This window comes from Gopherus flavomarginatus, chromosome 12, assembly GCF_025201925.1.
Source record: "Gopherus flavomarginatus isolate rGopFla2 chromosome 12, rGopFla2.mat.asm, whole genome shotgun sequence".
Taxonomy (NCBI): Eukaryota; Metazoa; Chordata; order Testudines; family Testudinidae; genus Gopherus; species Gopherus flavomarginatus.
The window spans coordinates 35,556,210-35,573,829 of NC_066628.1; the positions used below are offsets into that span (position 1 = coordinate 35,556,210).

Below are 17,620 nucleotides of genomic sequence, written 5' to 3' on the forward strand. Positions count from 1 at the left end.
TAGCACTGGGAGAACAGAACAATCTCACCTTTGAGAAGGTCAGTGAGGGAGTGTTGCCTAGCAGTTAGAATAAGGGCTTGCGAGACAGGATACCTGGGTTCTGGTTTTGGCTCTGCTACTGGCTCGGTGTGCAGCCTGGGGTGAGCTATGTGGGGCCAGATTCTCCAAGCTCAGCGCCCGGATGCTTCCACTGTGACATCTAGGGCCAGAATCTCCAAGGAGCTCAGCGCCCGGCTGCTTCCATTGTGACATCTAGGGCCAGAATCTCCAAGGAGCTCAGCGCCCGGCTGCTTCCATTGTGACATCTAGGGCCAGAATCTCCAAGGAGCTCAGCGCCCACCACACCCACCACATGCTGAGCACTCTCAGACTTACGTGAGCATGTCTGCCCAGCGTGGCACTCTCTCCCATTCTAGTGCTGGCCAGGCCAACTGGCACTCGATGAGCCTGCCATGGTCTCAGCTAAGAAAGGGGCAGCTTTTAGCTCAGACAGTACAGATCCCAGATTTGATCTGTGTGGCCGACAACCCACCCAATAGGTCAGCATTATGCTAAAATTAGAGATAAGCCTGACTGAGGAGGCTGATATTTTCTAACTGTTCTGGGTTTAAGTCCTAATTTTCTGAGATGCTTAGCACCCACAGCTGTCACTGATGTTAGCTGGCTCTGGCCAGTGCAGCTCTGCCAATCAGACCTTTAACCTCTCTGTGCCTCAGTTTACCCATCTGTAATACAGGGATAATAATGTTGCCTTATGATAGAGAGCTTTGATGCCTACGGAAAGCATTTTAGGGGCCCTTACATAGGGGAGCTATAGCAGGGCAATGGATTATTATCACCCCATTGTGCAGGGGGACAAGATAAAGGTGTGAGAGCCATACTCACTGGAGAAACACGTCCTTCTTGTTGAGAAACTCGAAGAATATCGGCTCACAGACCAGCCCGTGCTCCTGACAGGTCTCAGTGCAGGCTCGCCCAGCCTCAGACACCCACACCTGCATGGAGCTCACAGGAGGCCAGACATGGGGGACGCTGCTGGCATTGTACGACCACACAAGGTGAGTGGCGTTCGGTGACAGGGTGAATGGACTCGGAGAGCTTGGCATAGCATGGCCATTGGGCTTCGCTGGCAGAGGAGGAGAAGCTCCAGCACAGAAATCCTAGCAGGGCAGAACAGGACAGGTCAGAGAGTGTCCCGCGGGACGGAAACGGTTAAACATAGGGCTGGTCTGAAGGGAAACACTTTCTAGGTTAAGTATCAGAGGGGTAGCCGTGTTAGTCTGGATCTGTAAAAGCAGCAAAGAATCCTGTGGCACCTTATAACTAACAGACGTTTTGGAGCATGAGCTTTCGTGGGTGAATACCCACTTCCTCAGATGCATGAACAGGGCCTCATCCTCCCTGACTGAACTGATCTCGTTATCTCTAGCTTGCTTGCTAGCATATATATACCTGCCCCTGGAAATTTCCATTACATGCATCTGACGAAGTGGGTATTCACCCACGAAAGCTCATGCTCCAAAACGTCTGTTAGTCTATAAGGTGCCACAGGATTCTTTGCTACTTTCTAGGCTGCAGCTGGGGCTAGTTCTGCTGCCTTGAGCTCAGGTCCCTTCCACCAGCCAGAAGGTAACACCTGAGGGCCTCCCCAGGCAGTAGCAAGGGCTGCTGAATATATATGACTCAGACTCCATTACTGACTCCTGCCCTGACCTGGTGGACCTTCCCCACAACAGAGAGATCAATGGGTTCTTCCCGCACTGCCGAGCTTTGCAAGTGAAGGATTTCGGCTCAGAGTCTGTTTCTGCTCCGGCTTTCCCAGGTTCCAGTGCAGCCCCTTGCCAGGAGCCAGCTTACAGGGGGCCCAAGGAGCCCATGCAGCAAGAAAGAATGTTCCATGGGGAGCCCAGCCCCTAGGGATTTGCTCTGAGAGACACCCACAGCCCTGCTTAGGAGCTGGAGCTAAACTAGGATCCCAGAGATGAGCAGCTCCCTATTTCCCCTGTTTTTTGGTGGCAGGGCTCCATACAGAGCATCTCTCTCCTTGTCACCAGGATGTACTGATAACTGCAAAGGAACATATCCCTGCAGATACGGAGCGACTCCTCACTCATCTCCACCCAGGCACAGCCCAGAGAAGCGGTGAGCAGGGCTGCTAAGGTACCACAACTACAAGCACCACCTCGCTTCCCAGCGTCTGTTCAGGAAAGTTCCAAAGCTGCAATTGGTGGGTGCCACCAGAAGATTAGGTTGAAGCATCCACAGCTCCTGCCAGTACCATGCCGGGCTTCAGCCAGAGCCACTGGTCCTTGACTTTCATGAGTCCTGAATCCCCTCTCAGATTCAAACAGACACCAATCGCCTGCAGGGCTGTGGGCTCTGCTACTGGCTAGCTGGCTGTGTCCTGAGCCACCAGCGAGTATGTATGTCTGATAGCTACGGTTGCCAGGTGTCTGGTTTTCGACTGGAATGCCTAGTTAAACATAAGAACGGCCGTATTGGGTCAGACCAAAGGACCACCTAGCCCAGTATCCTGTCTACTGACAGTGGCCAATGCCAGGTGCCGCAGAGGGAGTGGACCTAACAGGCAATGATCAAGTGATCTCTCTCTTGCCATCCATCTCCACCCTCTGACAAACGGAGGCTAGGGACACCATTCCTTACCCATCCTGGCTAATAGCCATTAATGGACTTAACCACCATGAATTTATCCAGTTCTCTTTTAAATGCTGTTATGGTCCCAGCCTTCACAACCTCCTCAGGCAAGGAGTTCCACAAGTTGACTGTGCTCTGCGTGAAGAAGAACTTCCTTGTATTTGCTGCCTATTAATTTCATTTGGTGACCCCTAGTTCTTGTATTATGGGAATAAGTAAATAACTTTTCCTTATTCACTTTCTCCACAGTTGAACAGGGACCCTGGCAGCTCCAGTCAGCACTGCTGACCAGGCTGCCAAAAGTCTGGTTTGCGGCACAGCAGGGCTAAGGCAGGCTCCCTGCCTCCCCTGGCTCTGCGCGGCTCTTGGAAGCAGTGGCATGTCCCTCTGACTCCGGGTCAGCCAGGGGGCTCTGCATGCTGCCCCTGTCCCCAAGCGCCGGCTCCACAGTCCCAGCCAATGGGAGCTGCAGGGGCAGTGCCTGTGGGCAGAAGCAGTGTGCAGAGATGCCCGGCCGCGCCTCCACCTAGGAGCCAGAGGGATATGTCACTACTTCCAGGATCCACCTGTGGTGAGCGCTGCCAGGAGTTTGTATCCTGAACTCCCTCCCACTTCTCCAGCCCTGAGCCCTCTCCTACACCCAAACTACCTCCTGGAGCCCACATCCTGAACTGCCTCTTGCACAGCCCCCTGGCCTGGAGCCCCCTCCCACACAAACCCTTCATTTCTGGCCCCACCCCAAGCCCACACCCTCAGCTGGAACCCTCATCCGTTCTCGCACCCCAACCCTCTGCCCCAGCCCCGTGAAAATAAACAAGTGAACAAGGGTGGGGGAGAGCAAGCAACAGAGGGAGGGGGGATGGAGTGAGCAGGACAGGGCCTCAGATAAGGGGTGGGGAAGGGGCAGGGCCTCATGGAAGGGGTGGGGCAGGACGTGGGGCAAAGGTGTTTGGTTTTCAGCAATCAGAAAGTTGGCAACCCTACTGGCAGCACACATAATAATCACTGGCTGCAGCACCACCCAGGGGAGGTCGCTGGTGCTTTCAGACCTTGGGCTTAAGAAGGGATAGAGATCCTGGAATGCTTTGAATGAAGTAGTTTAGCAGCAACTGCTCTTCTCAGACAGGCCTTGGGCCTTGACCTACACGCAGCCTTGCCAAGAGCTCACAGGCTGGGAACCCTGGCAGTGAGGGGATCTCAGAGGGTTCCTCCAGGTCTGCAGGAAAGGGGGGTGGGTTCACAGGAGTTTCCTCTCTCCCCCTGTGTTTTGCTCTGGGATTCAGGATTCACTGAGCTCTATTAGTCTAGTTTAGAATGAAACTACTAACCCTTCCCTGGAATCAGGGGCTGTGAAAACTCACTGCAACCCACCACTACTGCCCCTCGGGTCACTCCAGTCCCCCACAACTCTCTCCCTCCCCAGCCAGGTCACTCCAAACCTCAGGCCCCTGGCTGGCTGAAAAGTATTGTGACCCTCCGTGTCCCCTTTGATGAACATGCAGTTTGTTGCACATCTTTAAACACAGCCTTCTGGCCAGAATGCCTGGCTGGCTGCTTCCCCCAAGAAATGAAGTGGGAAGCCCTGTGGGGTGGGAGAGCAGTCATGGACCTGGTGCTGAATATAGGCGTGAATCCGCTCCAGCATCCCCTCGCAGGTGTATTCATAGGGTACGTAAGGGTCCACCTGTGGAAAGGAAACAAAGGACATAGTCACAAGCAGGGAAAGATCCCTCCCTTCCCCTTGGCTTAGGGTGCTCAGCTGCCCACCACTTACAAACCCAGCTCACGATGCCTGTGGGAGGAGGAAAGTTACTGGGAGCTCGTACTCACAGACCAGTTTTCCTAATGGCCCTTCATGTTTCCTTTCACAGCAAGACCTCCAGAAACCCATTTCCAGGCCTATCTTCATTGGCGGGAGCAACTAATGTTGGGTGTAAGGTGGGCACACAAGCGCCAACCAGTACTCCAAAGAGATGGCTTGCTGCATTGCGGCCTGTTCTGAAGTCTCCACCGGGCTGACAGCAGAAGCAGAGCGGTTGGCTCCCAGAAGGGGACAGCAGCAGTGTGGATAGGGTTACTATGCTCCAGTACTAATTAATCCATTCTTAATAATTGCTCACACTTTGCGATAGAGCAGGATTTCTCAAACAGGGGTCGCTGCTTGTGTAGGGAAAGGCCCTGGCGTGCCAGGCCGGTGTGTTTACCTGCCCCATCCACAGGTCCAGCCGATCACAGCTCCCGTTGGCCACGGATCGCTGCTCCAGGCCAATGGGAGCTGCTGGAGGCGGTGCGGGCCGAGGGACTTACTGGTCACCGCTTCCAGCAGCTCCCATTGGCCCAGAGCAGCAATCCGCGGCCAGCGAGAGCCGCGATCGGCCGGACCTGCGGACGGGGCAGGTAAACAGACCGGCCCAGCCCACCAGGGGCTTCCCCTACACAAGTGGCAACCCTGTTTGAGAAACCCTGTGCTAGAGCCCTGTGGGACCCAGAACTTCTGTTTCCTGGGAAGTTCCACAATTTCTATAATTGTTTTAGTGCTGAATCAGAATGAAAAAAAAAAGAATTTCCTGAGAAACAACATTTTCAACATTTTTTTGTTTTAGGTAAATCAAAACAAAATATTTCAATTTTGACTGTTTTATATTATTATTATCTAATATAAAATAAAATAAAATTTTGGAAAGTCCTTTAAAAAAACCAGAATGCTCCGTTCCAATAAGGAACAGTGCAACCATATTAAAATATAGTTGAAATCAACATGCTTCCACAGAAAGTTTAGACTGAGACAAATCAGCAGTTTCTAGCAGGAAAACATCCCACTGGAAAATTTCTGACTTGCTTTATTATGCACGTCTCTAGCCCCTCCCACCTGAGCATCTTTTTCTGGGAGCTGGTGCACCCTTGGAGCAATCTGCTGTCTGGATACAAACATGGCCTTGTCTCCAAGTCTGCTACCCCACCAAGGTTTTCTTGGGCACTTTCAGGGATGCTGGCAATCATCATGTTGGACCTGTCAGAAATGCCAACAGACACATGCAGCCATCTGCTACCAAGAGGCATGTGGATGGAGTGGGGATGTGAAAGATGGGAGCCCTAACAACAGACGGGCTCAGCAAAACAAGTGGCTCTTTGTGAGACTCCCTCGTTCTTTCCTTTCCCCTCATTCTAGGAGACCAGAGCTCAGAATGGGGCAATTAAGGATCAAAACAAAGCCTGGAGATTACACGTATGTAGAGTCCTCCCCACACTCAACAAAAGCCCCTCATCTTGGACAAAGCCTATGCCCTTTCAGAAGAGTGTGTACGACTCCGAGCACAGGTTAGAACAAAAGATGTCGGGGATAGGAGCTTCTGAAGAGCTGATTAGTAATCAATAGAATCATAATGGATTCCTAAGTTTTGTGACACTGTAACGGTGACTGCTGCCTATCAGACTGATTGATCATCTCATGCTACCTTGTGCTCCCCTACTGTCTGTCTGGTGTACCCGCCTGTTGTCTCTCAGCGTATACTTAGGCAGTAAGCATTTTTCGGTCAGGCTGACTTTTTGTCATATGTATGTACAGCACTTAGGATGATGGAGCCCTGTTCCCCGGAGGGGGCTCCAGGTTCTACCACAACAACAACATTTACAATATTTGGAGCTGCTCAAAGTTTGTGTCACAAAAATGACCTTGATAAAGAAACAAAGACTGTCGACATTATCAAGATGCGCCATTTCTTGCAAACAAATTTTGTGTGTGTTATACTCAAACTTGCATTTTCATACTGAAAACCGGGTTTTCAACAGTTTGGGTTAAACACAGGATGGAAAATGTCCTGGGATGTGGGCTCATCTCAAACACTGCTCAGGTGCCGAAGTACCAGCAGGCTTCTCAAATGACCTAAAGAGCACACAAAAGTCTGGCTAGAAGACAAAACCTTTAAAGAGCCACCAAGAGCTGGATAGCTGCCAGGAGAGAGACCAGGGTGCCAGCATTACAGAGCATAGGGCCTGGCCTATATGAGAGAGTGCTAACCTTGTAAAGAAGGGGGACTGGGGAGACTGGGCTATTCCCAGGATTGTAAGAGCAGGGTGACTGGAAAGACCGAGATCTTTAGAGCATTACCTAGTACAGCAATGCTGCTATATAGTAAAACACAGGAAACTTGGGGCAATGGGGTGATACGTGAGCTTAGAAAGGAAAGTGCATTCCCTGGGCTGGTACCTCCATATTAATCCAGATCTGTAATAACTGACATATTCTGTTATATTAGCACCACCTCCATCCAAAAACTGTTGGACTAGTTTTTTTTTTAAAGTGGGAGACAGGTGCTCAAGAACTAGGGCCTGTTTGGGTCCAATGGGTGTGCATAGAAGTGTTGCCAGTTATCTGTGTTGTACAAGAAATGAGTCTGGCAGGTCTCAGCCCTGTTCCTAGTGCACTGTGCACTGTGTGACAAAAACCACCACAGCTGTCAGTCTGAGCAGGGCAGCTAAGGATTCCCTGGGCCTGGAGTCTAAAGCCATGCAGCAGTATGGGTGGTCCACCCACATTGACATGGATCAGAGTGGAGAAACTTGCATGGCTTCCAAGCCATGTGCTGGGCAGCTTGTGCGTGAAACAAAAGAAGCACAGGCCACATGGCAAGAGACTATAAAAGGCAGCTCATCTTCTCCATCTTCCTTACAGTGGTGTAGTTGGTGAAGTGACCTCTGGCGGGACACTACTGAGAGTATTAATTCAGGACAAATTGTTTAGAGCAGGGTAGTCACAGCCCAAGGCTGGGGATCCTTTACTATTAAGGCATGCCAAACCAGCCAAAGAGAGGGACTTCGGTTTCACCCCACTGGCTAACCAGAAGTCATACAAGCAACTCCCTCAGATACTCCAGTTCCCTTGTATCACCACCAGCACCACACCTTATGGGGATGAATGGTTATGAAAACCAAAATCTCAGTAAAAAAAAAAAAAAAAAAAAAGGTTCAGGTCAATATACAAGTCAGATCTTACCCACAAATCACGCTGTTGCCAATCCTTTAGAATCTAAAATCTAAAGGTTTCTTCATAAAAAGAAAGAAATATAGATGACAGCTAAAATTGGTTAAAGGAATCAATTACATACAGCAATGGCAAAGTTCTTGGTTCAGGCTTGTAGCAGTGACGGAATAAACTGCAGGCTCAAATCAAGTCTCTGGAGTACATCCACAGCTTGGATGGGTCATTCAGTCCTTTGTTCAGAGCTTCAGTGTAGCAAAGTTCCTCCAGAGGTAAGAAGCAGGATTGAAGACAAAATGGAGAAGATGAAGCTGCTTTTTATAGCAGCACATGGCTTGGAAGCCTTAGAGTTCTTGCCATAGGCATGTCCCTGCATGCCTTGCTGAGCCATAAGATGTATCTGCCTTCTCTCAATGGGTCAGTTGTATGGCTGATGGGCCTTAATGGGCCATCAAGCAGCCTAGGCAGTGCTGATGCCAAATTGTCTGCACAAGTTTGAAATACAGACGGTACAGAGCCAATACTTATAACTTTAAATACAAAAATGATACATGCATACAGATAGCATAATCATAACCAGCAAATCATAACCTTTCCATAGACACCTTACTTGACCTCCTTTGTACAAGATTTGGTGCCACTGCAGGACCTTGGTTGCAACAATGATCTATATAGTCACAGTTCATGTCAATAATGTCACACACAGCAGGACATTTCAACAGGAAACAAGGCCTGCTACCAACGAAGTATTCAATCCGACCTAGAGACTCTGAGCCCATCCAGCCTACTCACCTGCTACCTCTCAAAACAAATGCATCCTCATTAGCCAGGCTAGCACTGTGTTGGGACAGGGTTTCCAGCAGAGTTAGTGACCATGGCTGAGTGGGACAGAGCTCTTGAAGGTAATAATCCATTGATGGTAGAGCGAAGCTTGATGGGTCCAGGTCTGGTGTTGGGGGCAAAAGCAGAGTCTAGCAGCAGGAACTCTGACTGGCTCTGCTCTCCAGACCTTTGCAGACCTGCTTCATTAGCTAGTGCTGATGAGGAAGGGATTAAGGTGGTAGGTGGGACCCAGAGAGAGACACAAAGGAGCACCAGTGAAACATCTCAAAAGGTGAATAATCTTTGTGTCTTGTTTCCAGTTTTGCAGGCAATACATCATTTCCCCTCTACTCCTCCCGCCCCTTCACCAAGCCCCAGAGGGGAAAAATGCCTAATGGAGTCTCAATGGATATTTAACATTCGGAGCTTAAGCTTTATTGCACCACAAAAGACACGCTGTATGTAAAACAGAGCCTCTGCTGAGACCGATTAGCATTTAAATGGAAGCTATGATTAGCTTTAAAAGTGAGCAGGGTTAAAGAAATAGCAGGTGGGAGAGAGCAGGAGACTCTAGATCTTAGGGCACACAGGAATACAGGGTTTGCCGTGCAATTTTGGAATGAGACCAGGCACAATTAAATTACTGAACAACGATAGCCCGGCAGCTGGCACCTTGCCTGCCTCACCGTGATTAATGCAGTCAACAACACAGACACTTGAACCTGCTTTGCTGATCTTCCCATATTGCATTGAATCTCACTTTGTCCCACTGAGTCACTTTTCTCATTATCCCTCGGTTCTTCATCTGCTGTGGCTTGTGGTTTGATATCTTCCTGTTTGTTTTCTGGCCCTGATTAGCATTGCCCTAAACCCCACCAGCCCCCACAGCAGCTTGGCCTGTGTCTGCCTAAAATCCAAAGGGATGGCATCTAATAGTTATCATTAGCGGCAGATGACACATGACAGAACACATCAATGGAGAAGTCACAGATGCGCAGAGCAGTGTCATGTTGCACCGTCCCCTGGAGTGTCCCAGAGGTTGCCAAGGGGCTGGGCCTAGGAATGACTGCGATAAAGCATGGCTTTATATTTTAACTGGGAGCAGACTAATGGAGGAGAGAAGTGGCTGTCTCTTGTGGAGAGGAAGGGACGGGAAGAATGGAGTCCCTGAGGTGACTTCCATTGGCTCTCAAATGAGGTCACAGTGGTGCTGAGAGGCTCCATGCTTCGTGCTGATGGAAATATTTCTTTTGAAACATTTTTTTTAATGAAACATTTTCATCTTTCTTAAAAACCATCAGAAACCATTTCCCAACAAGTTGCACCCACACTTTGGCCAAGATCCGTCTTCCTAAGACCCCGGCCCTCAGATCATAAGCAGCCTGTGTTTTAAAGCCATCTCTGCAATTTTTTACTTTCTCTGGTTTGTGATGCTTTCACATGGGCCTGGAAAGATCATTTCCCTCTCTGCTGATATTCAGTGGTACATGCAGTGGCAGAGTATGTTTTTTCTTTACAATGTTCAGTGGTGGTTAGAGCTGGTGAAAGGTGCCACAGCCCAGGAGCGGGAGGGCCTCTGTCTACATGTGCCAAGCTGGAGGCAGTGTCAGCTTCCCCTGTACCCTCCTCTGCCAATGTGCCTCAATCCTAACTTAGAGGAAGCTCCTCTAGGAGCAAGAAGGAAGTTCAGTCTTCATGGTCAGTTTAGCCCTTTGTCTATCTGGGGGAGATGACCAATTTAAGTGCCGTCTTGGGGTGGACGTTTTGTGACAAAGACAGATGCCTAATATGAATTGGGCTGAGACCCACCAAACATTCATTTCACTCAGGCCACTGAACAGGTCAGTTATTACAGATCTGGGGCCAGGTTTGAATGGGTGATCCAGAGATTTAAATAAAAAGACTTTCCTCTCCCATTACTGATTCTCTGAACAAGCCAGTGCCCTTGTTTGGTGATTCTGATGGAGTGGAAGCAAACTTTGCTTTAGTCTTGTTCATACACCACCAAGCACAATAGCAATGGTGCCAAGAAACTACAGTGACACTCACACTGTAGCAAACCTCATTCTGAGATGTATTAGCAGAAGTGTTGTAAGCAAGACACGAGAAGTAATTCTGCCGCTCTACTCCACGCTGATTAGGTCTCAGCTGGAGTATTGTGTCCAGTTCTGGGCACCACATTTCAGGAAATATGTGGATAGGTTGGAGAAAGTCCAGAAAAGAGCAACAAAAATGATTAAAGGTCTAAAAAACATGACCTTTGAGGGAAGATTGAAAAAACTAGGTTTGTTTACTCTGGAGAAGAGAAGACTGAGAGGGGACATGATAATAGTTTTCAAGTACGTAAAAGGTTGATACAAGGAGAAGGGAGAAAAATTGTTCTCCTTAATCTCTGAGGATAGGACAAGAAACAATGGTCTAAAATTGTAGCAAGTGTGGTTTAGGTTGGACATTAGGAGAAACTTACTGTCAGGGCAGTTAAGCATTCAACCAAATTACCTAGGGAGACTGTGGAATCTCCATCACTGGAGGTTTTTAAGAGCAGGTTAGACAAATACCTGTCAGGGAAGGTGAAGATAATACTTAATCCTGCCATTAGTGCAGAGGACTGGGCTACATGACCTTCTGAGATCCCTTCCAGTTCTATGATTCTATTTTTAGGGATAGATAGATAGATCGATAGATAGATAGATAGATCATAAGACTAATGGAGATGGGAATTAACAAGTTAGGGGAAAAAAAAGCTGTGGAACAAAGAGATTTCATGAGTCAATTCCCTCCCACTACGCATACCTAATTCTAATAAGCAGAAAACATTCAGCCACCTAGATTTCAGGTCTTTGCAGCTGGTCTAATACCAAGGGCTGCGAAGCAGGAAGAGGCTTTTGGCAGAGTGTGGATGCTGGGATGAAGCAAATGTATTTTCAGCAGCTCTGAGTCGGTGTGATTTCTGATACACCGCCCCCGTCTTCTGTCTGCTATTTATACACCGCATTCAGCTTCTTTTCTCTGGATAGGCACTATCATTTAAATGAATGGCATATTTTTATCATGGATTATGAAACACTGCTGTCCTTATGGAGGATTCTTTCTACTTCCACTTTTAATCAGTAAAGTATTGGCAGAGGATTGTTGTAAAGCCATCCCTGTTTCCTTGAACAGTTACTCTTACATCCTGAAATTTACAACTACCCACTAGAAAATCACAGCCACTGCCTGAAACTTACAACTGTCCACTACTTTCGTTAAGGTTTTTCTTGCTTTGTGCACAAGTACCTTAATCGCAGTTCTCTCTCTCTCTCTCGTAATCTTTCTTTAATGGTTGCTCAGATACTACAGTGATGAGGATAGATAGATTCATTCTTCACACATGGGCGACGCTGCTTGCTAACTCCCTAGTAGGGTAGGCAACGATGTTTCCACTGTGAGCAACACTGCAACTCTTACAATTCTGCAGACTTATTCCTGGAAGGATGTACTTCCTGGAAGGAACTTTCAGCCCTGGACATACTGATTTTCTGGAGCTCATAGGCCATTCCTGACTGTGACCCTAATAGCATCCCCCTGCCAGAGGGCTAGAAGCTGCCTGGTAACTAGCAGTGAGTCTCAGCTGATCTGACCAGCGTAGTGTATCATCCCAACTCACTGTTGTCATAATCTGTATCTAAACGATGTCATGTAAAGTATTTTATGCAAACTGGTAACGCACGGGTCATTAATACTATGGTACGGTGTGTATGTAGGGGTGATATATGAAAAATTATAAATGTGTGCTGGAAATAAGTTCTTAAAATGTAGTTGGCAGGAAAGGCTTAAATCCCTCCCCCCCCCCCAGCTCGAGACAAAGGAATGTGCTCTCCTCCCTGCTTAAATGTGCCTCCAGTGTAGGTTGAGCAAAGACACACAATAAAGGCACATTTACATAAAAGGTAAACAAAGCCATCAAAGGAGGGAGTGGGGGAGATAACCACTTAACTATCTGGACTGGGAGAGAGAGACCGCAAAAATTAACATGGCATCATTTTCCTGCTGGACACTCGGAGGGCTTCCTGATGTTGAAAACAAAGATAAACTTTGATGATATAAGCAGGGAGAAAAAATTATTTTGGTCTCCTTCAGCTGAAGAGAAAAAAAAACCCAGCCCTTCAAGCTCTGTGTTAGATCCTGGCTAAGAACTGGCCAGCCATGCTGGAAAAGCAATTGGGGTGAGAAAACAACTTGAACAAAAGACTCTAGTTTGTTAAGGTAGGTTTTAGTCTTAGAAGTATATTTTTATGTTTGTTTGTTTGTAACTATTTCTATCCCAATTCCTTCTACTTGGTATCACTTCAATAGCTGTTCTTTCTTAATAAACGTAATCTTGTTTTATCACACAGTCATCTCAGTGTAATGTTTCAAACTGAAAGGTAAAATCCTCGGTCTCTTTAATGGAGCAGCAAAGCAGGCTGCTGGTGTGTCAGGGCTCTGAGCCAAAGTGCACAGCACAGAAGCACCCAAGGTTACAGGACAGGCAGTGACACAATCCCTTATTGGTCTGGGTGAACCCCCAAAGCATCACACTGACTCAGTCTTCCAGAGGGAGATTGCCTCTGTGGGTAAAAATGGGATGGCGGGGGAGATGCAGCAGGGTACTTGTGCAGTACTCCTCCCCGGCTCAGATGCACCTCTCCAGAGCCGGACTCCCCTACAGTAAAAAGGTTCTAAACTAAGAGACGCCTACATTATTTTTTTCTGAAAATGATGTTCCTTCATTTCACCAACAGTAGATCTCAGAATTATTTGTCTCCTTTTGAAGTACTTATCAAACCAAAACTCAAAAGGCTCAGCCTGGAGAGAAGATACCTCTAAGCAACTTCCTGCCATAAATATCTCAGCGAGACTGGAAATTACACCCATTATATCTAATTACAGGTGTGCGCGGTAATCAGTTTCGACAAAATGACAGGCGTTGATCCTGCCTATGAATTATTGAGCTCGCCCTGGTTTGACTTGGAAACTTGGATAAAAAGATTTGATGGGCGCTTCTGAGAGTTCTTTAAATAGTAGTTCCTTTCTCAGAGTAAATTACAATTGCCTGTTTCACTCTCTACGAGCAGAATACTGCGAATTGTCCTCTATTTTGCCTAACACAGATTTAAGGGGAGGCAGATTTTTTTCCCCCTTTTAATTCTGGCAGTGCCAAGGAAGTTCAGTTAATTCCTATTCATTATTTGTATTACAGCTGCACCAGAGATGCCCTCACAAGATCAGGGCCTCTCTGTGTGAGGCACTATATAGACAGTGCCTGCCCCCAAAATCTCAGAACCTAAAAGAGAGGTTGTAACAGGTGAATGAAACAAGCCTGTGGCTACGTCTACACTACAGCATAAAATCGAAATAACTAAAACCGGTTTTATAAAACCAATATTATAAAATCAATTTTATGCGTCCACACTAGGGCACATTAATTCGGTGGTGTGCGTCCATGGTCCGAGGCTAGCGGTACACTGTGGGTAGCTGGAGCGGTGCACTGGAGCGGTGCACTGGAGCACTGGAGCGGTGCACTGTGGGTAGCTACTGTAAAATGATGAGGCCAATAACTTCGATTTCCATCCACACTAACCCTAAATTGATATAGTAATATCGATTTTAGCGTTACTCCTCTCGTTGGGGAGGAGTACAGAAATCGATTTTAAGAGCCCTTAAAATCGATTTAAAGTGTGTTGTAGTGTGGACGGGTACAGCGTTAAATTGATTTAACGCTGTTTAAATCGATTTAACTGCGTAGTGTGGACCAGGCCTGTGGTAGGTTAGGGGCAGGGAGAAGGTGGGTAACACATTATCCCGCTCCTTTTTTGTGTATCCTTAGTAAGGTATTGAGAAGGGTAAGGGATTATTAATGGGATACAGAACCTTTCCCTTGTACTGTAGGTTAACAGTTGGAATCTGTCCAGGCTAATTCTGGCTAGTTCTTTGGTGGCCTTGTTAAGTGATTTGGATAGTTTTTAATCCCAGATCCCAGTAACAAGTGTCTAGATCACAAAAAAACCAAAAAAACAAAAAAAAACCACCACGGGAATTAAATGGTGCCTCTGGTGTCAGTCCCCACCAAGAGGCAAAGGCAAAAGGGCCTGGAGGTGGGTCCTCTGTATCAGAACTGCAGCACAGTGTTCAGGCTAGCTGGCCCTGCAGCTGTCAGTGCAGTGTGCTTGCTGCAATCAGTGCAGCAGGAATTCTTGGTGATTTCTTCTTGGGGATCTCGGATGCTGCATGGTCCCCCCACGCTCCACTAGGGCACAATCTAGCCCTTAATCTCTACCCTGGCCTGGCTTTCCTGGCAAATGAGGGGGGTGAGTATTGAGGCTTTCCCAGGAACACAGCAGGGAGGGGAAGGAAAATGACGCACCAAAGCTGACTCAGCCCAAGTGGACAGGAGGTCACGCTGAACGTGACTGTGAACCCGTTGGCTAACCCTGCCCTTGCTCACACTTCAGCGAGCCTGGTCGAAGGCTATGGGACTACAAGGGTGTAACTTGAGGCAGAATCTGGCCCAATGAGGGCTGCACCCAGAGTCTTCTCCTCCTTCACAGGGAGCCTGTCACTCTCGAGACAGCCAATGTTCCTGTTGTGACGAGCATCACCAACGGCGTGGCTGTCAACAGGATTCCAGGCCTGTCAGATATTAATTAAACAATTATCTTCAAGAAATTGGCACTCTGCTGCGGTCCCAGCCACACAATCAGAATGAGAAGCAGAAGGGGAAAAAAAGACAGGGAGCGAGTGCAAACAAGCCCACAGAAAGATAGATAACAGACAGGACACCAGGGCTGGTGCAGAGGGGATGAGTGTTTCGATCTCAGAGTTAAGGGTGAGCAGAGAAGATGTGGTGGTGATGGGAGAAGAAGGAGGTGGGCATGTGAGCAGCAGTGATGGTGAGCAATCAGAACAGAAGTAGGAGAGGAGGAAATGCGATGGGCAGGGAAACATTACCCTCACAGAACATCTCTCCCCAGGGGTGAAAGTAACTTAAAAGACTTATCGGTACTGCGGAGTCCTGAGCGGGGCGTGGCCTCAACCAGAAGAGGCGGGGACTTTCAAGATTTAAAGGCCCTGGGGCTCTGGCTGTGGCTGGGAGACCCAAGGCCTTTAAATCACCCCGGAGGTACCAGCTGCAGAGGCTCCCTGCAGTGGCAGGAGCTCTGGACCCTTTAAATCACTGAGGGAGCCCTGCTGCTGCTACCCTGGGGTGGCAGGGCCTGGTGCTCCTGCCACTGTGGGAAGCCCCAGACCCTTTAAATCTCTGACCGAACCCGGCTACCGGAGCCCCGGGGCTAGGGTGACCAGATGTCTTGATTTTATAGAGATAGTCCCGATTTTTGGGTCTTTTTCTTATATAGGCTCCTATTACCCCCACCCTCTGTCCTGATTTTTCACATTTGATGTCTGGTCAGCCTACCCGGGGCTCCGGCAGCGATTTAAAGGTCCAGAGGCTTCGGTCACTGTGGGGAGCCCCGGGCCCTTTAAAGCACCACCGGAGCTCCGGCAGCGGGACTTGGGCGCTGCTTTAAAGGGCCCGGGGATCCCCACAGGAGCCAGAGTGCTGGACCCTTAAAATTCCCACCTGAGCCTGGCTGCTGGAGCTCTAGCGGTGCTTTAAAGGGCCCGGGGCTTCCTGCAGCGACTGGAGTCCTGGGCCCCTTAAATCACCACTGGAGAAGCCGGCCCAGTCCTGCACGGTGTACCAGCTCTTGCAGGTACACCGGACCGGCTTACTTTCACCTTTGTCTCTCCCCCAGTCCAGGCCTTGCTTCCCATTGCCAGGCAGGGAACAGATGGTGAAGTGTTAACAGAAGAGGCATCAAAAATCACCAGCAAGAGTTACTGTGACAGGTGGCAGGCGAGGCTAAAGAGGGAATAAGATTTCTTAGCTCTGCTTGGGATGAGATGCAAATCTGCTCAGCTATAAAGAAGGATGAGGATGAAGAGAGAAGACAGAGACCTGAGTGTAGCAGAGAGAGCCTAGAGTATTGGGCCTGCTGCAAGACGTGAGGCCTGAACTGTGAACCAAAGTCAGGACATGTATTAAAGCAAATGCCTTTAAGTTCAGTGTCTTGGCACAGGTACTGCTGGCACTGCTAAAACACACCGAATATGTAAACACATTCCAGCAGGCTTGCACAAGTACACTCCAACCTAGCACAAGATAAGATGGTTTGATAGAAGTGATGAACAGAGATATTTTGTCAGAAACAACAGGAGAAAGAAATGAGGGGAGGTAGCAAACATGCCATGAAACACAGAAGCTGGCACGTCTGCTGTTTAGCCCAGATTGTTTGTCTCGGTCTATAAACCTTGGGATACCTTGCCTTAAACCTTTGTCTGGCCTAAGGGGCAGCAGAAAGACCTGCTGCTGACTGAGCTGGTCCATTGTGACGGGCATACATGTGTTAGTGCATCTATAACCACTGAGCAAGGGTGCTAATACGGTGTTAGTCAACAGGCTAATGGGAACAGAAGAGAGGAGCCCCAACTCATCCCTGTGCAAGGGTGGAGCCCAGTGCAAGGACACTACCTCCCATCCCCAATCATAGGGCTGCTGGCAGCCAGTTCAGTACCTGGCACAGGCTGGGCAGCTCTGACTTATACGGTTATTGTGGGCTTTGTAGCAGCTGGGAAACGGCTGAAGTTTAGAATTTCCACAGCTACAATTCCCTCATTCCTGGCACAGGCCTCCCCAATGCACCTTGGAACGTCCCCTTTGCTGAGGGTGCTTGCCAGTGAGTTCAGAGCGAATGGAACCAGCCCCAGGATCCCTGGGGTGGGGGGTGTGCAATTGCTTTGCACTGAAGGTGCAAAGGAGCAGCAAGGCAATGGTGAATGGTGCCCATCATTGTCAGATGGAGCATTTAGAATCCCAGGCAGGTACCTGAGGAATAAATGTAGAGATGGGATTTCTCTGTGGAGGGTTGAGTCTCCGAGAGGAATCGCAGCACCAAAGGGAATATTAAATCTCTCATTCACAATAATAATAATAAAAGTCCAAACATCATCAGACAAATAAATAGAAAATAACACAATTGCCTAACAGCAGACTGGGGAGATTTTAACCAGCTATTTTCATTGCAATGCTTAATATGCCACTCTCCCAAGCATAGCCTGAAATATATAATTTTTCATTATATTCCT

General features: G+C 48.4%; 2 protein-coding genes across 4 annotated transcripts in view; one reads left to right on the forward strand and one right to left on the reverse strand.

The window, feature by feature from the left end:
* MXRA7 (matrix remodeling associated 7) overlaps nucleotides 1–17,620 on the forward strand; it is an 836,957-nt gene that overhangs the window by 444,598 nt on the left and 374,739 nt on the right. The window lies entirely within an intron of this gene.
* Nucleotides 1–17,620, reverse strand: part of MGAT5B (alpha-1,6-mannosylglycoprotein 6-beta-N-acetylglucosaminyltransferase B) — a 176,082-nt gene that overhangs the window by 6,914 nt on the left and 151,548 nt on the right. For 2 of the 3 annotated variants that reach the window (XR_007768724.1, XM_050919256.1), the window contains exons 15-16: nucleotides 4,265–4,339; nucleotides 886–1,160 (exon numbers count right to left, since the gene is read on the reverse strand). Coding sequence is in view for 2 of the 3 variants with exons in the window: in XM_050919256.1 (XP_050775213.1) it covers nucleotides 886–1,160; nucleotides 4,265–4,339 (350 nt within the window). In the remaining variant the exon portion in view is untranslated. The remainder of the gene's footprint in view (nucleotides 1–885; nucleotides 1,161–4,264; nucleotides 4,340–17,620) is intronic. The other variant, XM_050919257.1, reaches the window with a different exon arrangement.